Raw genomic sequence first — 23,534 nt, 5'->3', positions numbered from 1 at the left:
ACATGTTCTTGTGAGGTCACGGGTGCCTGAGTAGCTGATAGGGCAGGAGCAGGCATCTGGCATTGTACGGGTTTTGGCTGGGGTAGAATTACCTTTCTATTTAGTGAAATAGCGCGCGACTGTGTGGGACTTAGCTGCTGGCCGGGGTTAAACGACAACAGGTATAGGTATGTGTAGGTTGTTTTGAGGTCACTCCTGCCTGAGTAGCTGATAGGGCAGGAGCAGGCCCACAGTTTCTGTAGGTGGTTCTGAGGTCATTTGTGCCCAAGCAGCCAATAGGCCAGGAGCAAGCCAACATCAGAGGTAGATGCTATGACATCATCTGTGGCTGAGTAGCAGATAGGCCAGGGGCTGTGTATGAGCTTGCGATGTCACTGGTGCCTGAGTAGCTGATAGGCCAGGAGCTGGCACATAGCTCATGTAGGTGCTTCTGATGGCACCAAAATAATATTTAGACCACGCCCAAATACGACTTTTTGAAAGAACTATCATCAGCAGAAGGCCATACACCGCACACGCGTGTGACAGTGTAACTCATGCACACGCAGCATTGGCAGTAGGAGGGTGTGAGGTCACCATCAGTATAACCCATGAGCGCAGAGAGGTGGCAGTAGGAGGGTGGCAGTGGTCACATCACCAATGGCACCCCATGGCTGTGGGGCTCGGTGCAGAGCGGCCGTGTGCCATCCCAAGGGCATCACGGGGGACGGGAGCTGCCGGGCCCCGTGTCTGCAAGGCCGAAGGAGCAGCCCCTGCAGCCCTGGCTGGAGCAGTCGGGGTGGGGGTGGCTCGGGGGCACCGCAGGGATGTGCCTGGGCACGGTGCCAGGAGGAAACCACAGGCTTCCTGCCCGGGCGCTGCGGGGGGAGCGCGGGGAGCGCTGCGAGGCCACGGGGGCTGTGGTTTGTGCACCTGCAGGCTGGAGCTCCTGATCCGCCTGCGGGGAATAACGGCCCCTTGGTGACAGGCTGAGAGTCAGGGACATGTCTGAGCCTCTGGGCCGTGGATCTGCTGCCAGGGCAGGGACATGAGGGACCTTCCATGGGGCTCTCCAGGGAAGGATGGGTGAGCCAGCACTCCTGGGATGGGGCTCTGGCCTGGGCTAAGGCCCTTTCCCAGCTGCTGCTCCCAGCACAGCGGGGTCTGTAGCAGGGTCAGGGGCTCCTTCCTTCCCTTCCTGACACAGCCTCTGGTGCAGTCCCAGCCCTGTGGTTCCCATGGCACGGGTGTGGCTGGACACTCTCACCTTGGGCTCTTGGATGTGCCTGGCATAGGAGATGCCCAGTGCTCCTGGTCAACACAGCAGGGTTCAAGGGGTGAAAAACCCATTTGCCCCCCCGCTCCCCGACCAGCCCTGTCCTATGACGGCCCCCCACCACAGTGACGTGACACCTGCAGCAGAGCCATCTCTCATATATGGTCATGAATGGCACTGGAGAAGTTCATTGGAGGGCTGGGCTGTGTCGGAGGGGAGATAGCTCCCGATAATGTCTAAAAAGGTCCTGCTGCTTTGATTGGCTCGTCCTGTAGCTGGGCTGGCATCTTCAGAGATATATTGCCCTCCCATCATCATTGTCCCCATGAGTCCCCAAGAGCTGTGGCAGGGAGTGTGGCGCGGCAGGGATGTGCTGGCAGGGCAGGAGGCTCCGGATGGGCACAGAGGGACTCCTGTCCCCTCAGATGCTGTGGCTGCTCCTCTGGGTACAGCTGTGCAGAGGTAAGTGCCAGTTCCATTGTCCCACAGCCCAGGGCCAGCGGGTACCCGCATGGTCATCGGGATCTGTCTGGGAATGGGGTTGCTTTGCAGGTGCTACTGAGATGAGGGTCAGAAGGTGCTCAAGTCCCTGGACCCTGTGCCTGCCTGTCTGGGTGGGAGAGTACCTCCAGGGCTCTGGTGTTGAAGGCAGCCTGTGCCTGGCTGGATTCATAGACAGCCTGTCCTGGGGTACCCTTTTGGGACCCCCTGATGCCCAGCACTGTGCCTCTGGAGGCGGTGGTGGCCTAGCTGGTGACGGCAGCACCCAGAGATGCCCAGGGCACTGCCAGCCTCTGGGGTACCCCGGAGGGTTTGTGTGCTGCTGACTGCCCCCTTGTTGCAGGGGAGCCCTGACCCCATGAGGGCAGTTTGTGCCCCGCAGAGAGAAGGGGACGGGGGCATCTGCGTAGAGAGACATCCTTCCTGGGGGGCCCAGCCCAGTGCAGAGGCCGGGCTGACACCAGGGGCAAGGAGGGGATGTCGGTGGGGGCATCATCGGAATCGTCTCAGTGGGAACACAGAAAGCCCTGAGGGTGGGAGTGGGTATGGATGGTGCCGGGGCAGGCGGTTTGCATGGGAAGCTGCAGGCCTGGGTACACGGGGCTGTCCAGGGGGTGCTGGGCTGGGGAAGAGAGGGTGCCCTGTGCTGGGCACAGTGTGCAGGTGTGTGTGAGCAGGGGGCAGGTGGCCGTTGGGGTGGGAAAAGGTGCCTTGTGCGGTGGGATGGCGAATGACCCAGCAGGGCCAGAACTGCACACAAGCAGCCTTGCGCAGCCCATGGGGATAGAAGGGACCCCCACACTGCCCTGGGGACAGCCTGGAGGGGAGAGGGCTCCCACCCTGGCACCTCTGACATGGCCTGGGCAGGGGCTTCCCCCAGACCTGCAGTGCTGGGGCTTGGTGCTGTGCCTGACTGGTCCCATGTCAGTGTTTGAAGGTGCTGCGGAGGTGAGGCTGGTCGATGGTGGCAGGCGCTGTGCTGGGAGAGTGGAGGTGAGACACGAGGGCCAGTGGGGGACCGTGTGTGGTGACTACTGGAGCATGAACGATGCGGCAGTGGTTTGCAAGCAGCTGGACTGTGGGTCTGCTGTTGGAGCTCCTCAGTATGGACACTTTGGGCAAGGATCTGGCCCCATTTGGATGGATGATGTTGGCTGTAATGGCACCGAATCTGTCCTCTCTGACTGCCCACACAGAGGATGGGGTAAACATAACTGTAATCGTAGGCGGGATGCTGGAGTGATGTGTTCAGGTAAGGGAACAGCCTGTTCTTCACCATTGGGGATTTGATGGTGAAAGGGACCTTGGGTGTGCCCTCAGGGAGCAACAAGTTGGCACCAGAGCATTGCCCAATGGGGCCGGTTGCACTGCCAAGCTGGGACTGTCATTGCTGGTGTTCCCAGTCCCTGGGAAAAGCCCAGAGGAAGCCTACCGCAGGGTGAACTGACCCTGCCACAGTGTCTCAGCCCCTCTTCAGTCAGTGTCTTGGGCTGCAGATGAATCCTCCATCCCTGCCCCGGGGTGTCCACTGATCTCCACTGGTCTCCACCCATTCTGCCAGTTCCCAGCCAACAATGCTGAGGGTGCCTGTGCTGGAGAAACCAGGGGGGACTTGCTTGGCACTCCACACCTTGGAGGAACGGCATGAGATGGCTGGTCCCCCGGGTCATTCCCCTTGACAGGCATGAGTACCTCAACTGAATCAAAAGGGCTTTTTGGAGAGCATGAGTGCTGGGCCCTGGGAGAGGAGCAGGGTGGCACACGGCCCTTCGCTGCCTGTCCCCGGGGCTCAGCTGTGTGGTCCAGCACTGCGAGGCTTAGGAGCTTGGCAGCTGCTTGACCCTGGCTGCTCCCTTCTGCATCACGGCATGCACAGGCTCGTACTGGGAGGTGCCTGGGGCTGTGACAGCCCCACAGGGGCACGGCCCCATGCAGGCAGCACTGACCTGCTTCCCAGCCTCGCCTGCCTGCCCACGGTTCCCCACACTGCCCCATGAAACAGAGGCTTTGGCATCATTTACTGACTCTCATCTGTGCCTGCTGTTACCCTCTGAGCCAGCATGAGCCCAGGGGGCATGTGGGTCTCCTGTCCCTCTGCCTGGCTGTTGGCCTGGGACCTCTGCACCTCTGGGCAGAGCACTGTGTGCCTGGCTGAGGACACCCCCTCCAAGCAGGCATCGGAGGGGTCTGGACAGGCACCAGCCATGGTAACAGCCGCACCATTGCTGTGCTCTGTGACATCTGCCCCTAACAGGAACCTCCCAACACCCCAGAACTCCCCTGGGAGAGGGGTACATTTCTGGCTGCATCAAGGTTGTGGTCCTGCCTGGTCCCAGGCTCTGCAGGGGCTGAGCAGGCTGCAGCAGTCATTATCATCTAGACCAGTTCTCCCAGACCCAAACTGCTCACACCACTGCAGTGCTGGGGGGACCATGCCGGGCAGCACAGGGTGCCTTGTGCAGCAGCAGGCTGTCTGAGGGGTGCCTGGTGCTGCAACAGACACGTACCCTCTAGAGCCGTGATGGTGTAGAGAAGGGGTGCAGGGGGGCCTGGATGTGTTTGTGTCACCAACACTCCCCCAACAGCTTCCCCTGGGATATGCAATGGGCCATTTGGTCACGGCTTGCTTGGAGGTGTTGCAGGATGTGGCCACGTATCTGCCACGTGGGAACCACTGGCCACTGCCACTGGGAACTCCCAGTTATTTTGTTTTTTTCCAGGATTTGTCCGGCTGGTGGAAGGGAAGAGCCGCTGCTCAGGACAGGTGGAGATCCATGACGGGGAGCAGTGGAAAACTGTCTGTGACTCCCACTTTGGTCCCAAAGCTGCTGACGTGGTCTGCAGGGAGTTGCAGTGCGGTGTGGCCCTGCCTGTAGCTGGGGCAGCTCACGTTGGAGAAGGGATGAGTCCCATGTGGGATGGAGAGCTGCAGTGTGTGGGGAATGAATCCCTCCTTGCCTCCTGCCCCAGGGGGTCTCCCAGGGACCAGCCCTGCACCCACATGAACAGCGCTGTTGCCACCTGCACACGTAAGGACTCAGGGTGGGGTGTTGAGCACTGGGGTGAGCTCCAGCCTGAGGGGGGGCAGGTTGTGCCCGTGGAGACAAGGGACCTGGGGTGTCTGTTCCCACGGGCTGGCAGAGAGGTGACCTTCCTGGGGGATCCTAGACAAGGGCAGGGCTGGGCTGATGCCCAAGGACAAGGAGGGGGCATGCGTTGGGAGGGCTCACTGGGATCATCATATTGCACCAGAGGGGACACGGAAAGGGCTGAGGGTGGAGGATGAGCTGGGAGATGCCCAGGGCAGGCTGTGGTGCAGGGGATCTTGGGGCCCTGGGGAGAAGCAGGAGTGTGTGCTTGGGGGAGCCCTGGTGGGAGCAGGTCTCTTCTCAGGGTGCTGTCTGGGGAGGGGTGGGTGCCCTGGGTGGGTGTGGGCTGAGGGCAGGTTGCAGGGGGCCGTTGTGGTAGAAGGAGGTGCCAAAGTGTGTGGGGCCACAAATGACCCAGCAGGATGGGAGCTGGGCATCCCCAGCCTTGCGCAGCCTGTGGGGATAGAAGGGACCCCTGCAGTCCCCGGGGACATCCTGGAGGGGAGTGGGCTCCCACCCTGGCACCTCTGACTCCTCCCGGGCAGGGGTTCCCTCAGACCCACAGTGCCGGAGCTCAGTGCTGTCCTGACTGGTCCTATGTCAGTGTTTGAAGGTGCTGCAGAGGTGAGGCTGGTCGATGGCGGCAGGCACTGTGCTGGGAGAGTGGAGGTGAAACAACAGGGCAAGTGGGGGACAGTGTGTGATGACTACTGGAGCATGAACGATGCGGCAGTGGTTTGTAAGCAGCTGGACTGTGGGTCTGCTGTTGGAGCTCCTCAGTATGGACACTTTGGGCGAGGATCTGGCCCCATTTGGATGGATGATGTTGGCTGTAATGGCACCGAATCTGCCCTCTCTGACTGCCCACACGGAGGATGGAGTGAAAATGACTGTGGTCATGCTGAGGATGCTGGAGTGATGTGTTCAGGTAAGGGGACAGCCTGTTCCCCACCTCTGGGGCTGGGATGGGGAAAGAAACCTGGCTGTGCCCTCAGGGAGCAACAAGTGGGCACCAGAGCATTGCCCAATGGGGCCAGTTGCATTGCCGAGCTGGGACTGTCATTGCTGGTGTTCCCAGTCCCTGGGAAAAGCCCAGAGGGAGCCCAACCTAAGGTGCCCACACCCTGCCTGGCCCCTGAGCTGGCTCAGGTGAATCCCCCACCCTGCCCTGCATTGTCTGTTGATTCCCATCTTTCTCCTCTTATTCACCCAGGACCTGCCTGGCAGTGCCAAGGGCCAGGTCCCCCCATGCCAGGGGCACCAAGAGTGACTCATGTGGCCACCCACAGTACCGAGGAAGGGCACGGGATGGTAGCTGCTTTGGGGTTTTCCTCCCTGGCAGGCACAAGTCCCTTGGCTGAAGCAAAGGGGTTGCTCAGAGAGGAGGAGCGCTTGGCCTGGTCTGCGGAGCAGGGTGGCATGTGGCACCTCATTCCTCTCCCGGGGTCACCCCATGAGAGCCTGCCCGTGGGGACACGGTCCCATCCAGGAGTGCTGACCTGCTGCCCAGCCTCTTATGTCTGTCCCAGCCCCTGGCCGCCTTGCACTTCTGGATTTGCCAGCATTGACTGGCTCTCCTCTGTGCCTGCCCTTGCACTGGGAGCTTGTGTAAGCCCAGGGCTGCTCTTCTGCCCACTCTCCTGCCCTCTGCCCGGCTGTTGGCCAGGGACATGAGCATCCAGCAGTGCACTCTGGCCAGGACTGGGGACCTTTTTCCCCAGCAGGCGCCAGAGCAGGGGTCTGGCACAGACACCGACTGCAGGTTCAGCCTCACTACACTTGTGCCCTGTGACATGTCCCATCTAACAGCAGTGCCCCAACAGCCCAAGACCCCCCTGGGAACAGGGCATGTTTCTGGTGGCACCAGGAGGTTCCTCATGCCTGGCCCTGGGCTCAGTGGGGCAGAGCGAGCTGCAGCAGCCAAGAGTGTCTGGGCTCATTTCCCTGGACCCCAAGCGCTCTGGGTGCTGCAGTGCCCAGGGACCAGTGCCGGGCAGCCCAAGGTCTGTGGGGCAGCAGCAGTTTGTCTGAGCAGTGCCTGTGGCAGTGGGTTTGGGAGGGAAGCAAGCCCACAAGGGCTGGGCTGATTTCTGAGGAGCGGCAGGCGGGCCCTGCTGTGTTTGTGCCATCAGCACCCTGTGAGAGCAGCTGGGGTGGTCGTGGGGCTTTTTGCCTTTGACCACCTTGGAGATGAGGTGGGACATGGTCAGGGGCGTGCCAGAGGGCTGTGGGAACTCTCAGGGGTCTTTGGTTGCTGAGGGATCTTGCTGGCTGGTCAGAAGGAATAGCCCCTTCTTAAGGACGTATAGCGACCCATGACGGGGACCCTTGGAAAACTGTCTCTCACACTTTGTTCCCAAAGGCATCAACATGGTCTGCAGGGTCTGCTGCGGGTCTGCAACAGACACATACCCTCTAGTGCTGTGATGGTGTAGAGAAGGGGTGCAGGGGGGCCTGGATGTGTTTGTGTCACCAACACTCTCCCAACAGCTTCCCCTGGGATGTGCAATGGGTCATTTGGTCAGGGCTTGCTTGGAGGTGTTGTGGGAACTGCCAGAGCACTCTCAGTTGCTTTGTTTCTTCCAGGATTTGTCCGGCTGGTGGAAGGGAAGAGCCACTGCTCAGGACGGGTGGAGATCCATGACAGGGACCAGTGGAAAACTGTCTGTGACTCCCACTTTGGTCCCAAAGCTGCTGACGTGGTCTGCAGGGAGTTGCAGTGCGGCGTGGCCCTGCCTGTGGCTGGGGCAGCTCACGTTGGAGAAGGGATGAGTCCCATGTGGGACGGAGAGCTGCAGTGTGTGGGGAATGAATCCCTCCTCACCTCCTGCCCCAGGGGTTCCCCCAGGGACCAGCCCTGCACCCACACGAACAGCGCTATTGTCACCTGCACACGTAAGGACTCAGGGTGGGGTGTTGAACACCTGAGCTGTGCCAGGGGTCGGGGATCAGAGCAAGGACCGTGCTGGGCCAGGTGTGAGGACAGGAGGGGTGATGGGTTGTCTGCAGCATGAAAATAGTGCAAGAGAAGAAAGGCATGCTGTCCCTCTGGCCTCTGCGCCAGCTACTGAGGATACAAGAGCACCAATCCACCCTCAGTCCTCCTTCTCTGTCCCCAGAGTACACAGGGGTCAGGCTGGTGAACAGCAGCACGGCGTGTGCAGGGAGGGTGGAAGTCCAGGTGCTGGGGACCTGGGGGACCCTCTGTGCTTCCCGCTGGGATCTCTCGGATGCCCACGTTCTCTGTCGTCAACTCAACTGCGGGTTTGCTGAGTCCATTCCTGGAGAAGAACGTTTTGGGAGAGAGACTGGCCCGGTCTGGAGAGACTAATTCCACTGTGACGGGACTGAAGCCCACCTGGTACAGTGCCCAGTGATCACCCTGGGGGCCTCACCATGCTCCCATGGGAACAACGCCGCTGTCATTTGCTCAGGTGAGTGCTGGGAAAATGCTGCATTAACTCCATTTGCCCTTTGTGTGCAACACGGCCACCCAAAGCAGGGGTCCCATGGCAGTACCGGGCTGAATTTCTCCCTGGAGAAACCCTTGCTTCCCCAGGAGCCTTCTGGAGGGCTTTGCCTGCTCAAACTGACTACTGTGCTGTGGGAGAGGAGGAGACTGAACGGAGGCAGGCATCTGCCCCCAGGGCAGTGGCTTAGGCCCTGGTGCCACTGGCAGGCCTCGGCTCCTGTGTTTTTCTGCTGTGGGATGAGCCCAGGACAGGGCTGCAGGGCTCTGCTCCGTCCCTCTAGCTGCAGACAACCCCATCCCATCCCCACAGAGAGCCCTGCAGAGCCTCCTCCCACCACCCAGGCAGGAGCTGCCTGGGTGCCCCCAGCCGCAGCAGACCTGGGTGTGAGCTGCAGAGCGGGCCTGGGCTCTGCCCTTGCTTCTTGTCAGCACAAGGCTCAATCCTGTCCTATTTGGTCGGAGAATTCCCCCTTGCCCTCCTCCCTGAAGGGTGCCATGCTCCCCGGTGCCGCCGATGGCTGTGGCATCTCTGCTCTCCCCAGGCTCAGCCAGGTTTGCATCCCTGCGGCTGGTGGGTGGAGGGAGCCGGTGCGACGGGTGAGTGGAGATCTTCCAGCGTGGGACGTAGGGCAGAGTCCTGGATGACCAGTGGGACGTGCGGGAGGCCAACGTGGTGTGCCGGCAGCTGCAGTGCGGACAGGCAGAGACAGCCTACAACCCCCCAAAGCCTGAGTGAGGGACAGGCCCCGTAGGGCTGCGAGGGGTCCGGTGCACAGGGCAGGAGACCAACCTGACCCAATGCAACATCTCCCTGCCCGAGAGTGCACTGGCGGCAGGGGTTGCGGAGGACGTGGGAGTCATTTGCTGGGGTGAGCGGCACTGCACAGGCCCCCCAGATGATGAGGTGGGTGGGCAGCCAGCCCCTGACAGCAACGGGGGTTTCTCCCCACTGCAGGGAGCCGGCAGGTCCAGCTGGTGAATGGGTCTGGGCGCTGCGTGGGGAGAGTGGAGATCTACTACCAGGCCAGCTGGGGGACTGTCTGCGACGACGGCTGGGACCTGTCTGATGCTGCCGTTGTTTGCCACCAGCTGGGCTGTGGAGGGGCGGTGGAGGCGGTTGGCTCCGCTCGGTTCGGGGAAGGCTCTGGGCAGATCTGGCTGGATGGCATGAACTGCTCCGGGGATGAAGCTGCTCTCTGGGACTGCCCTGCCAGGCCCTGGGGGCAGCACGACTGTGGGCACAAAGAGGACGCAGGAGTCATCTGCTCAGGTCTGTGGTGGGACCTTGGTTCCTGGGGAGGCCGGGATGTGTGGAGAGCCTGGCACGTCCAAGGCTGTCCCTGGCTGCCTCTGAACTCCTGCCTGAGCCCATGCTGCAGACACCCATGCACGGGCACCCTCAGTCCCACTGGGGGGCCCTGGGGAGCTCAGTTGTTCCCCAGTGTTAGCGGGAAGGGCAGGGATGTCAGTGCATCAGGGACTTCTCTCTGCCCCTGGGTGCAAGAGGGATGCGCTGGCCATGCCCCTGCCTGGCTGAGGGCACGGGGGGTGCAGAGGCGTCCCCTCTCCCACAGCCCCAGACCAGCCTGTTCCCCTTGGTGCCTTTCCTTCCAGAGTTCGTGGCCCTGAGGCTGGAGAACAGCGACGGCTGCTCCGGGCGCCTGCAGGTTTTCTACAACGGGATGTGGGGGAGCATTTGCTCCAACTCGATGACTCTCGACACGGTGTCGCTGGCATGCAAGGAACTGGGCTGCGGGGATGGAGGATCCCTGGAAACATGGCTGCCCTATGGCAGGCTGTCTGGCCCTGCGTGGCTGGATAACGTGCAGTGTGGGGAGAAAACCAGCTCCTTCTGGCAGTGTCCCTCCACTCCCTGGGACACACAGTCATGTGAAGACCTGCGAGACGAGATCCACATCACCTGCAACAGTAACTCTGAGCCACTCAGGCACCAGTGTCACCCCAGCTCCTGCTCCCTGCTGGGCACAGCCAAATGCAAAAAAATGCTTGGAGGGGCTTTTCATTCCATGTCAGACCCTACTCCTGCCGGTGGCACAAATGTGACCCCAGCCACACATGTCCAGCAGCAGTTGCCACCCAGGTTGCCAGCAGTGCCTGGGGAAGGCAGAGGCATCTCCAGGTGAGGTCTCAGAAGAGACCAGATGGGGTTCAGAAGAGCCTCCCCTCCATAGACACACGACTGCTGCTCTGTGAACCAGGGACCTTTAGGGGCTGAGCAGTCAGGGTCCCCCTAGACCTGCACGTGTCCCCTGAATGACTGGGATGCAGATGCTGCCATGACCAAGATGGCACAGGGAGGCACAAGTAGAGCTCAGCCTTGCTGTGTTCTGCACGATCCCCTGAACCAGCCCCCTTCACTACAGGGTTTCTTTCTTCAGGGTGACACCCAGGAATGTCCCCGGCCCCGTTGGCCCCATGCCCCAACTCCACGAGCTGCACAGGTATTGAGCTGCTCCTCTGTGTACCCTTCTTGTCTGGCAGGGCTCTGCCTGCTGTCTGGGTGCCATGGGAGGTCTTTGCCTTCCCCAGACAGGGAGAAGATTCGTGCCGTGGGAGGCGAGGACGGGTGCTCGGGCAGAGTGGAGGTCTGGCACCGCGGCTCCTGGGAGACGGTGTGCGACGATTCCTGGGACATGCGGGATGCCGAGGTGGCGTGCAGGCAGCTGGGCTGTGGCCCTGCAGTGTCTGCCCTGAATGAGGCCGCATTTGGGATGGGGCAAGGCCCCATCTGGCTGGAGCAGGTGGAGTGCCGGGGGACGGAGCTGCCCCTGCAGGACTGCTGGGCCCGGCCCGGGGATGGCGGTGCTTGCCGGCATAAGGAAGACGCTGCTGTGTGCTGCTCAGGTGAGTGGCAGGGCTGGGACCTCTCGTTCAGGTGTTGGCAGGGAGCTAGAGAAGGCCTTTCGTCCACTTGGTCCTGGCATGGGCCCTGACCTCCCAAGAGCGAGACCATTCCTGCAGAGTGCAGGAGCCTGGTGCCAGGTGGGGAGCAGCCTCAGTGGAGCTGGGTGTCCTCAGGCCACTGCCTGGGGCGCTCTGCAGCCCCAGGGCTGTCCCCTGGGCTGCCTGTGCCACCCTGCCTGCTGCCCAGAGCAGAGGCCATGGGCCCTGTCCCGGCCTCCCTTTCTAGCACTACTGGAGGGGCAGTTTGGGTGGGATGTGTCAGGGACATCTCCAGACACACCCAGGGCGTGTTGGGAAGGAGGCTCCCCAGTACCCACACACCCATCCTCTCAGCCCAGCTCTCCTTCTCCTCCTCTGCAGCTCCAGCCAGGACAGCAGCATCCCCACCCCGAGCAGGTAACTCGTCCTCCCGCCCGAGGCTGGGTATCCCCAGCACCAGGCTGTGACCCACAGCTGGATGGAAGGGGCTCCTTGCTGGGGTGTGAAGCTCCCAGGAGGAGGCTCTGGGGTGGTGGTGTGAGAGTTGGGGAGGGCTGTAATTTCCTCAGCAGGGTGGAAGCTTCCCCATTACTCAGCCCTGGGGTCCTCCACCCTCTGGTGCCTTGAGTGATGGGAGTCAGGACTGGTGCTGCCCCCACCTCTCCCAGGCCTGGTGTTGCCCCTTCCATGTTCTTGCCCATGCAGATCCTACCCGGGGTCGTTTGACCAGCAGCGGGAGAGTCTCAGTGCCCATCATCATCTGCATCATCCTGGGGGCCCTTCTCTGCCTGCTCCTGGCCCTCCTGGCTGGGCAAGTGCTAAGCGCCAGGGCTGGGCGCAGAGGTGGGTCCTTCCATAGCAGTCCCAGGGACCATGTCTCCTGGAAGGGCTGTGGGGTGCTGCGGGGTGTCACTGAGGGGTACAGGCAGAGCTGGGGGGATGAGACTGTGTGCTGCCACCTGTCCTATGCACCACCCCATTGACTGCCTGGCCATGGGGCACCAGCAGCAAGGGGTGGAGAGAGCCCAGAGGCGGGGGGAGGTAGTGATGGGGCGAGGAGAGAAAGAGCAGAGTGGGGATGGCCAAGGCTGGCAGTGCTCTGGGTAGTGCTGGAGGGGGCTCTGGGGCAAGGGAGTTGGCAGGAGGAGCATGGGGCAGTAGAGTCCATCTCCATGGTGTCAGGCCCCCAAGCTGTCCCTCTGCCCAGCCCTACCCATCCTCACCCATCCCCCGGCAGGGCAGGGGCCCTGCTATAGGCCCATGGGGCAGATAAGGGGCAGCTCCGGGTGGCGAGGAAACATGGGAGCTGCTCCAAGGTCAGACAAGTCAGGGAATGACCCAGGGGCCAGAGGGGCATGAGCACTGTCTCCGACAGGATGATGCGAGGGTGACGCTGCCCCAGATAATCTCCACAGCAATGTTGCCCTCACTGGGGATGTGGCGGCCGTGCCTGGACAGCGCAGTGGGGCTGTGCTGTCGGACCAGTCCTGGGCTGGCCGAAGGAACAGGTTTGGGGGAGCACAGTGGGGTCCCATCGCCCCTCTGCCTGTCCCTGTGCCAGCCCTGCCTCTGTCCCCAGGCTCCAGGAGGGCTCAGGAGCTCTTCCCCGAGGCCGTGTATGAGGAGGTTGGTTACAGCCAGGTGTGGGAGAAGCAGGCAAGGTTTGGTCGCTCAGGTGGGTGTGGGTCCTCCCTGCAGGCCCATCTGCAGGACCCTTTCCCCTGGCCCCAACACAGGGCTGATCCCCTGAAGCCTCCCAGCCCATGGTCCCTGCAGCGCTGGGGCCGTGTGGTCTGTGGGGAGAGCATCCAGGTCCTGGGCCCGGGAGAGGAGCTTCCTCCCAACCAGCTTTGCCCATCCCAGCTGGACAGCCCCTCTCTTCCTGCCCCTGCACCTCATGTGACACCCGAGGAGTGAGGGAAGGGGCTGTGCTAGGGCAGCTCTGGGAGCACCTTTGAGACGGTGTTTGTCCTGGGGGAGCAGGGTGATTCCCAGCCCTCCTCCCCATGCAGCCCCAGCTCTGTGGGTCCCCCTTCCCCAGCAGCGCTGACCATGAGACAGGTCCATGGGGCTCGCTCCATAACACCCTCTGTGCATCTCGCCAGGCTCCTATTCAGAGGAGTCCCTGACCCAGCTGCAGCCCTCCCCTGGGGACAGCGAGGAGGAGGATGGTGTGGGATCAGCACCAGGTAACGGAGGCAGGAAGGGGCTGATCTCCCTGCAGCCATGTGATGGACAGAGGTGTCACAGAGTGTCACCATCACAGACAGGGAGGACATGGGGGTCTCCTGTGGTGCTGCCAACACCAGTGTGTCCGCCCTGTGTCCATGCGCATCCTCCCATCCTCTGCTCTGGTGGTCGTGTCTTCTCACTGTCATCTGCTGCCCTCTCCTTTCAGATGTTCTTGTCCTGCCTGGAGGTGACCCAGTGGATGGCTATGATGATGCCAGGGAGGTTTCTGACCCTGGGGATGATGCTGCCCCTGGGCAGGGAGCTTGGGAAATGCCCGGGGCACCAGAGGAGGGAGCAGGGCCCAGGGATGCATTCGGAGGTGAGAGGGAAAGATAGCGCTGCTGGTTCCTGGGGTACCATCCCTGGTGCCACCCAAGTTGCTACCATACTGACACCCAAAGCTCCTGGGAAGAGGGAACCTGACCCAGGAGTTTTCCTTGGAGGGACTGGGGGTGGGAGAAGGAGCTGAATGTGGGGAGGAGTGGGGAGGAAGGTGATGTACAGACCCCATGGGGCAAACTGCAATGTCCTGCCTTGTTGCTTTCAGGGAGCAGCCTGCACTCCCGGAGAAGTGCTGGTGTCCCTGGAGCTGAAGGAGACACCTCATCCGTGTCCCTGGGGAGCATGGGCTATGATGATGCTGAAGAGGTGTCTCTGGCACATCCCTGTGAGGACACAAAGGCTGTGACAGCGGAGCTTGGTGCCCAACAGTCCCTGAGCCCCAGGCCAGGAGAGCCCATCCCTGCTGTGCAGCTGGGTGCAGGCAGGAGGGAGGAGAGGCCTGTGCAGCTGGGAGAGCTGTGAGCACCAGGGAACCGTCTCCCTTTACCACGGGCAGCAGAAATGGCTGGGAGTTTCCTCTATTTTTATTCCCATTTTCACACTGTGCATCCATATTGGTTCTTATTAAAAGTCTCTAGGGGGCTTTGACCCAGAGCTGCTGCTTGCCTGCCCAGGTGTCGGGTCATCTCCCTGAGGCTGATCAGGGGAGCAGAGAATAAAGGCACAGTGGTAGGGAAGGGGCGCGTCTCAGGGACAGCAGGCTTGGGGTCAGGCTGTGGGGCTGCGAGAGCCCCTGGTGCCTGGGGAATAATCCTGCTGACAGAGCCATTTCCATCCTGCTGGCCACAGGCAGTTTCTAGTCAAAATGGCTCTCTGATAGGTGCTGTGATGCCCCCCAGCGGGAGCACCCATTTCCTCACCCTGGGGTTTCCAGCTGCTCTTTCCCCCAGGCCCTGCCTGGGCCACACTGGTCCCACAGTGCAAGGCCATGACAGAGCTGCCATGTCAGGATAAGCCCTGGGCTGTGGCCCCACAGAAGTGAGCCCTAAGGTGGCCGCAGTGCCCTGAACAGCCCAGCCAGCCCCAGCGGGGATCATGGCCCATGGATTACCTCCCACAATGGTTAGGAGGCAGCTGTGCTCCACACTGCCCCAGCACAGGGTGCAGAGCCACTTTCTGGGACACACGGGGCTGGAATTCCCTCTCCTCGTGCTCTGCCAGGACCCCAGTCTCCATGGGCTGTTTCTGCTCTCTTGGGCTCTCACAGACCCCGGAGAACTCTTGTCACAGGCACAGAGCTGCCTTCTTCCTGAGCAGGGGCTGTAAGGCCCCACGGCAGCCCTGGGACCCCCTCCTCCTGCTCCCCTCCAGCCCCCACCCCTGCCCTCTTGCTGCCTCACCAGGGGTGTCAGTTTGGATTTGTGTTGGGGCAGTACTTGTGTGCAGGTACAGGAGGGATGGGAGCAGGGGGGATGGGGGCACCTTTCCCTCAGCGCTGTTGGAGGGCCGGGTGATGGAGAAAGGATCCCCACGAGACGTGTGCTGCAGCCAAAAGCCGTGGTCTAGGCCCTGGTCTGGAGAAGGACCCATCCAGGAGGATGCTCATGTGGGCACGTTTCCATGGCAGCGGAGATTTTGTGTCCCTCCCCTAAAACAGGTGGTGCCGGGAGCTGAGCCCGGGTCCCTCTCCCTTGGCTGGGGCTTTCACCAGCCCCAGCACCCATGGGCAGAAAAAGCACAGAAGCCAGGAGGGGAGAAGAGTTTGATACTTGGGCAGGACCTGGAGCCCAAACTGCCCTCCCTGCTCCCACTGGTGGGTCTCCACACCCCTCCAGCTCTTCCCTGAAAGGCTCCTCTGCTGCAGGCTGGAAGGTGTGTTGGCTCCCTGTGGGGAGTTGCTGCAGCTCAGTACTGCTGCCAACAGCAGGATCTGGCCCTAGAGGAGAAGAGGGCAGGAGGCGGCTGTCACCAACATCCTCTCCCACTTCTGCATTGCCCCATTCCCTGCTGGGAGCTCCTCCACCCCTGGGGGGACCCTGGGGGATCTGGAGGAAGCCCAGGCTCACATATCCCTCTGCTCCATACCCTGGAGCCTTCCTGCTGGCAGCCGCCACGGGAGAGCAGTGTTCCCAGGGCGAGACTCCAATGGTGATGGGTGACATGCATGGACATTGCAAGCACAGACTCCATCCCCTGGAAAACTCCCACTGGGATAAGCTCCAGCCCTGCATCTCAGAGAAATAAGGTATACAAGTGAAGTAAAGAGGGGAGTGTTACCTTCTGAACACAGGATGGTGGGTCCTATGGGCAGTATGGACACTGACCTGCAGACTCAAGGTGCCCCAAGTGGGGATCAGGGAGATGAGCCCACTGCCTGTCCCATGGCACCTCCCCACCACCTCTGCCCTCCCACAGGTATCATATTTCTCCCTTACTCTGGCACCTGGTAGAGGTTTGCCTCCTCTTCCTCAGGGAGGTAAGCTACAGGCCTGGTGTGCTTGAGGGAGCAGCAGACCTGAGCAGAAAGAGCCCATTTCATGGCATTTTTGGGACCTGAACAGTCTGGCCCTGTGGGTGGGGTCTATTCTCTGCAGCAAAGCAGGATTGTCACTGTGCCCGAGATCGGTGCTTGCTCCTGCAGCTCCCAAGGACCTACCTGAGGGGGGTCACAGTGAGACCCCCAACTCTCAGCACTGCTGCCCCACGCTGGGCAGAGCACGGCTGTGGAAAGCCCTTGGGAGAGCGGCCTTATTTCTCTTAGTTTGGGCTCACTGTTCCCAGGGGCTGAGCACCCTGCAGTGAAAGGCCATGTCTCACACTCCGTTTTGGTTGTGGATGTTTTAGCTGGCGGAGCAGCCACGGCACCATCTGGCCCTTCCCGCCTGTGCACGGCTGTGGACAGGCCTGTGCCTCCCTGATCCCACCAGCGCAGCATCGACAGAGACACCAAACACCCCAGGAACAAGAGGTGGGCACCAGCCCCATGTCTGTGGGCTGTGTCTGACCTCAGGAGCTCCACATGCCCTGAGCTGAGGCTCTGCTTAAGCCAGTGATGATGGTGGAAGCAGAAGCACTTGGAGACAGGGTCAGGATAAGAAATGTCAAAGCTGGGAGTCCCACAGCCCTGCCCAGGCTCGTCCAACTCAGACAGCCCTACCTGCTGGCACAGAGGAGTGCTTCCCATGTGGTATGGGATCTCCACCTGGAGACGGGACAATCTCAGACCCTTATCCCTGAAAAGCCACCAGGGCAGTGTGGCCCTGGTCCCAAAGGACGCCTGGGCTGGACCAGCACCCTCACACCACATCTCTCAGTGCAGCCAGAAATGATTCCTAGTGTGCTGCTGACACCTCTCCCCCTCCCTGAGGTCCCCCCACACTCTGCTGCCAAGCATTGTCCCTGGGCGGTGGGGTGGGTCTGTGGTGCTGGGCAGTGACCTGAGCTCAGGTCCAGCACAGCTGCCTGCTTCTCCTCCAAGAGGGGGCTCAGCAGAGGCAGCACCCACAGCCCTCCCACAGCCCTCCTCACCTCACAGGCAAGCCCTGGGTGGGCAGGGCAGGCCCACAGGGCCTGGAGAGGACCAGTGCCCGAGCTCCAGCCTGCACCTGCCTGAGGCTGGGGAGTCAGGGCAAAAGTACCCCTGGAGATGCTGGGGATTGAACCCAGGCCCTCCCACATGCAAAGCAGGTGCTCTGCCACTCAGCTACATCCCCTTGACACCTGCCAGCAGGAGAGGCACTCTCCTCCCGTGATGTGCCTATGACAAGTCCTGTATTCCCCTGGGTGCCCAGGGACCCTCTGCAGCAAACAGCACTTGAATCCTTCTGATGTGGGGCAAGTTGGGACTGCCTCTCTGCTGGGTCCTGATCCTGGCACAGGGCTGCACTGCAGAGCGCTGCCCCTTCAAGGTCTCTGCAGGGCAATGGGGCAGAAGGAGGCTCTTGCTGCAGGTGCTGCTCCCACACTCTGGCCCACTCCGGGATGGGTTGATGGAGAGGAGAAAATCCTTTCCCCTGAGCCTCCTCTGCCACCCAGGGCAACAGCCATCTGTGCCACACCTGTCCCCAACTCTGCAGCAGCAGCAGTGCAACAGGGTGAGGGAAACGCCCTCCCTGGACTGATGTGCCCGCAGGATCCAATGGCATCCTAGGGCATGCCGTGGAGGGCACATGGAGGCAGAAATCTTATACCCCCTGCTCCAGACACCGGGCCTCCCCCTGCACCCCTCTGTTCCCCAGCAGCCCTGCAGGTGAGGTGAACAGCAGGCTTCCATCTCCATGGGGCTGGGGATGGGCGTTGGGCTCAGGGACCTTCCCATTCCTTCAGCACTGATGTCTGTCCTGACAGCAAAGCCGTGCCCGGGGACAGCCCTGGCTGGGGTCCCTGTGGCAGGGTGGGTGAGCGTGCTCAGCTGTTAACCCAAAGGCTGATGGTTTGACCACACGCAGGGATGGTGTCCTCAGGGTGGTACAGCTGCGGCAATTGTGTTGCCCAGTGCCATAGATTTTTCCCTGCTGAGCCCCTGCCTAGCAGAGAGGGTTTAGGGGAATCAAAACCAGAGCACAGTCACTGTGACCTTCTGGAGTGGTTGAGTGGAGTTACGGGGATGGGCTGCTCATCTATTCTGCTTCAGACACATGGCCCCAAAGCCCATCCTCAGCCATGACTCTCCCGTTCTTGCTCAAGAAAGACCTGGAAGGACTGCTCTTTTGGAGCAATGATAATCCCGCAGGCACTACCCCTGCAGCCAAGCATTTTCAAGCTCGTGCTCAAAGCTGACAAGACAGTAACTCTGCTTGGACAGACAGTCTCTGCCAGGTGGCATGGACACTGCTGATTCCCCACTCCAGAGTGGCAGAGGCTGGATCCCCTTCTCAGGACAGACTTCTTGCCAGGAAGCCACAGCCAGGGGGGTGCCTCACCTGGTTCTTACTGGCACTTCACTCAGCATCCGTTTTGGTGGATATTTCTTTCTGCTCTGTGTCTACTCTTTCCACACACAGGAATGACAGAAAACCAAACATTTCATAAAAGCTTGTCAGAAAGCCCTTGTTATAGACAGGAAGTCCATCAAATCTGGAGGGAGCCAGGAACATTGCCATACGCACCAAGAAGATCCAAGAAGCTCAAGGCCTCTTCTGGAATGCATCAACTTCTTGCAACCATGATTTGAGCCTGGAAGCGGGAAGAGATTTATGTCTGTGGGTGGAGGAGGAATAAGTGTGTTGTGGGAGTATGTCAGGGCTGAAGGCCCTTCCGCAAATCAGGGGTGATGGAGACATTTCCATCTTGTGCGCATGCCTCAGCCTAGGAAATGGGGAAAGCCCACTGCTGGGGGTGGATGTCCTCAGTCATGCCCCATGAGCATGACCTTGCTCTCTTTTGCAAGAAAGAAGAAAACAGGAGGACTCAGGTTGCAATATTGAAGTCAGTCAGTGGGAAACAAGTAAGTAATTACATTGGGGGAGGGGGGCTGGTGGCGGGTCAGATTAGGAGAAGGAAAGAAATGGAAAGTAATGATTTCTGTGTTAAAAATTTGGGAAGGTGAGACCCAGCTCGTGTACCCTTCTTCTGAAGAAGGATCTACTTTTCTTTTTTTTTTTTTCTCCAGAGGGGCTGGCCCTATCAGACTAGCTTTCACAGTTCTCCTCTGCTAGACAGCCCAGAGAACAGGAGGGATGGGATTCATCTACTCAGATTTAGACATGTCCAGTGGAAGGGCTTGATTCAGCTGCCCCCTTCTCATGGTCAATATGAAGATGTCCTGCAGAATCCCAGACACACAGGAACCCCACCCCTCAGCTTGGCTGGCTAACAGAAGAGAAAACAGCATGTTTAGAGTAAGCTTTCTGCCAGTCCTGGGCAGGTGTGGCATTTCAACAGCTCCCACTTGCAGGATCACAACTGTGGTTACTTTAAAGCAAGAAGAAAGCCAGGGAAGTTTTTTACACTCTTCAACACCAGACCTGTATGTCTTTAAGACACAAATTCTCTTTTCCCACTTCTCATTCCCCAAACAGTCCCCAGATTCTGCACTTCTAAAGATATACCTGGTACACAAAATATGCACTTCTGAGTTGTCCACACTTGACACAACCGCAACCTGTTTATTCCTGGTGGGTCACAACTAGTAGGAGCTCTCGATGCAGGCCACAGTCTTTCTGAGGGCATTTCCAAGAGCCCCCTTGACTTGCCTGTTCCGCAGGCTGTAGAGGAGTGGATTGGCCATGGGCCTGAGGATGGAGTAGAAAAAGGATGGCACTGTATTGAGCTGCCTCAGTGAGGCTGTTCTGGGTATCATATAGACAACGATGAGGGTACCATAGAAAACAGTGACCATGATGAGGTGAGAGGAGCAGATGGAGAAGGCCTTCTGCCTCCCCGTGGTGGCTGGGATCCTCAGGATCACAACTATGATGCAGATATAGGATACCAAGGTGAACACAAATGGGAAGACCATATCCAGAAAGCAGATGATGAAAGTAACCAGTCTAAGCACCGTGGTGTCACTGCAGGCAAGCTCCAGCAATGGGGCAAAATCACAGAAGAAGTGATCAATTGCATTGGGACCACAGAAGTCTAAGTTGGAAAGTAGCCCGGTGACTATGGTAGACATTAGTAATCCTGCTAGCCAAGACCCAGCCACCAGCTGGAGACAGAGCTTCTGCTGCATGAGGCTGGCATAGAGCAGGGGGTGGCATATGGCCAAGTACCGATCCTAGGACATGGTGGCCAGCAGATGACACTCGCTACCTGCACAACAGGCAAAGAAAAAGAATTGTGTCATGCAGCCTTGAGCAGAAATGGTTCTGTCCCTGGCTAGGAAGCTGGCCAGCAGCCTGGGCAGGATAGTGGAGGTATAGCAGATTTCCACACTGGAGAAATTAGGCATCTGCTCTGAGGCCCACGAAAGAAGGAGGAGGAAACCTAAGAAAAGGGAAGGGAATGGTGACAGAGGTAACAAGATGAATTTCACCAAGCACGATATTAGTTACCCTTGCCACACGTTCAACTGACCGGGTACCAAAATGGATCCTCACAACCATACCAGAGCAAGAATATTTTTCTTGAAGGCCTTTTCAGTCCTTCACGAGTTGAAAACCCTCCTTTTCACACTGCTGCTGGTGATTTCTCTGCTCACTGTCATGGGGAATGCAGTCACTGTTGCCATCCTTTGGCTCCACCACTAGTGCCACACCCCCAGGCATCCCTTCCGCAGCACCTTGTCCTTCTTGGATATTTGGTTCACTCTGGTCATTTCCCCTGACATGTTTGTCAGTCTCATGCTGGAGATTAAGATATCTCTGTGGCTGGAAGGTGTGGAAGGAAGCAGGAGATTACAAAAGAGATACTGGATATTACTTATTTTGAAAACAAGAGACTTATTTTTACTTATTTTGAAAACAAGAGACTTATTTACTTATTTTGAAAACAAGAGACTTATTATTACTTATTTTGAAAACAAGAGAGGGGTGAAATAGCTCGCAGCCTCTTTAAAATCTTCTGCTCTGGAGAAAGAATCCTTTGGGAGTGTTTGAGAAAGGTAGAAAGATGACAACAAATTCTCTGAGGACTCGAACTGAAATGTAAACCAGAAAAATCAGGGGGTGAGAAAGGCTTGAAGGTCTCTCTCTCTCTCTGTGCTCTATAGGAGGAAGACTGCAAGAAAGGAAAGAAGCAGAGAAGGAAGGATTCCTTTCATCCAGACGGTGAAATAATCACACTTGGGTTTTGCCATCTTCCTGTCTCGGCAGGATGAACTGATATTCAGCATGGGAGCAGAAAATGAAACTGCAGTTACTGAGTTCATCCTAGAGGGTTTCTCAGGGCTTGATCAAAGCCTACAGCTATTTCTCTCTCTGCTCCTTCTGCTCATATACCTGACAACAGTGATGGGGAACGCAACCATCATTTTCCTCGTGTGTGTGGATCACCGCCTGCAAACCCCCATGTACTTTTTCATCAGCAATCTGGCCTTCCTGGAAATCTGGTTCACATCCTCCACAAGCATCAGATTTTTTGTGATCCTGGGTTCTGGTAGGAGAACGATCTCACTAAGCAGCTGCTTTGCCCAGTCCTGTTTCTATTTTGCCCTGGGCTGTACAGAGATGGTTCTACTTGTTGTCATGTCCTTTGACTGCTACGCTGCCATCTGCCAGCCTTTGCGTTATGCTGCCATCATGAAGCCTCAGCTCTGCATCCACCTGGTTGTTGCTGCTTGGGTCATAGGCATCACAGTCTTGAGTTACCGTCTGGTCCTCCTCTACAAGCTGACTTTCTGTGGCTCGAACAAGATCCACCATTTTTTTTGTCACAACTCCCCCTTGTTCAAATTGTCCTGCTCTGACCCCAGCCTGCTTTGGAAAATAGACTCTGTTTTGTTATCGTTTATCCTACTGGGTTCCTTATGTTTAACTCTGGCATTTTACATGGGCATCCTTTTCTGTATTCTGCACCTGCCAGCAACCGCTGGGAGGAAAAAAGCTTTTACTACATGTTCTTCCCACCTCACCACCTTGGCCATTGCATATGGGAGCTGCATTGCTCTCTATGTGCGTCCTTCCAGAGATGTTTCCCTTGAGACAAACAGAATTGTGGCTTTGCTGAACACTGTCCTGTACCCAGTCTTAAATCCATTCATCTACAGTCTTAGAAACCAGACTGTGCTACTGGCCCTGAACGAAGCCATTGCCCGTGCAACAGCACAGCCTTTCCCCTAATCCTGATGCATTTCTGGACAGCAATTCCAATATGCTAAATAATACCAGTGCATAGGTATGTAACCTGCAAGTACAGATGCCTCAGGAGATGCATGTTCTTGTTGGGTTGTGTTAGGTTAAGTGAGAAGAAGCTCATCTGCACACGCAAAGAAGGCACTACCAATGGCAGGAGGAGTAACTCAGTCAACACTCTACCCCAGCTGCTCCCAGAGCCATCACAGGAGAGCCACCAGCTCATCAAGAGCCCATCTCCACAAAGCGAGAAGAGTACAGAGGCACCGTGGCAGGTGGGAACCCAAATGACGGGCTCTTGAGGAAGGAACGTTTTGTCCCAGCTCCTTCCAGGGCTGCCCTGGGAGAGCCATCAGCCCCGTTGTCCAGGTGTGAAACCCACCAAGATGAGTCACTGCGAGCAGCTCTCTGGATCACCGTTTGGACTAAGGGAATTGTTGCCTAGGGGCGTAGGACACATTATGGGATGCAGGGGAAGAGCATTTTTGGATTGCACAGGACTTTTATTATGGGAAGTTCAGGGGAGGACCCTGACCAGTGCAGTCTGTCCTGTCTTCTCACTAAACTTAATTTCTAGCTCATTCCTGTGTGGGGGAATCTCTCTTCTGCATGAACATGTGAGCACAGGGGGGTGAGTGCAACAACTGGAGAAGGACCAGGGGGTCAGACAGCCCGTATGTCATTAGTGCCAGCAATTGAGAGACCGGAGTGACTGGACTCTAAGAGTTTGTGTGTGTGTGTGTGTGTGTGTGTGTGACTGGGGTGGTCTGTAGCAGCATCTGGAATGGGGTTGCAGCTTCAGGGGGCTCATATGTCCAGGTGCGTGCACCTGGGGAGGCTGGTATCCAGGGCAGTTACTGAGGAGACTGAGCATCAGAGCCCAGCTGCTGGAGGGATCCACCCTGTACAGGTATATATAGAGAACAGAACAGAATAGAACAGAACAGAATAGCATAGAATAGAATAGTTCAGTTGGAAGGGACCTACAAGGATCATCTTGTCCAAATCCCTGGCCACTTCAGGTCTGACCAAAAGATAAATCATGTTATTAAGGGCATTGTCCAAAT

General features: G+C 58.6%; 1 protein-coding gene across 1 annotated transcript; it reads left to right on the top strand.

The window, feature by feature from the left end:
* Positions 1–21,507: 21,507 nt before the first annotated feature.
* LOC309603872 (olfactory receptor 6E1-like) lies at positions 21,508–22,455 on the top strand (the record flags this gene model as incomplete). The annotated part of the gene is made up of 1 exon (XM_082338759.1): positions 21,508–22,455. One exon carries the CDS (start codon positions 21,508–21,510, stop codon positions 22,453–22,455), a length of 948 nt encoding a protein of 315 aa, XP_082194885.1.
* Positions 22,456–23,534: the final 1,079 nt, after the last annotated feature.

Source organism: Platalea leucorodia, assembly GCF_965183815.1.
Source record: "Platalea leucorodia genome assembly, contig: HAP1_HAP1_SCAFFOLD_228, whole genome shotgun sequence".
Classification (NCBI taxonomy): Eukaryota; Metazoa; Chordata; class Aves; order Pelecaniformes; family Threskiornithidae; genus Platalea; species Platalea leucorodia.
Note: the sequence above shows the minus strand (reverse complement) of the source record. Positions and strands in the feature narration are given on the sequence as shown.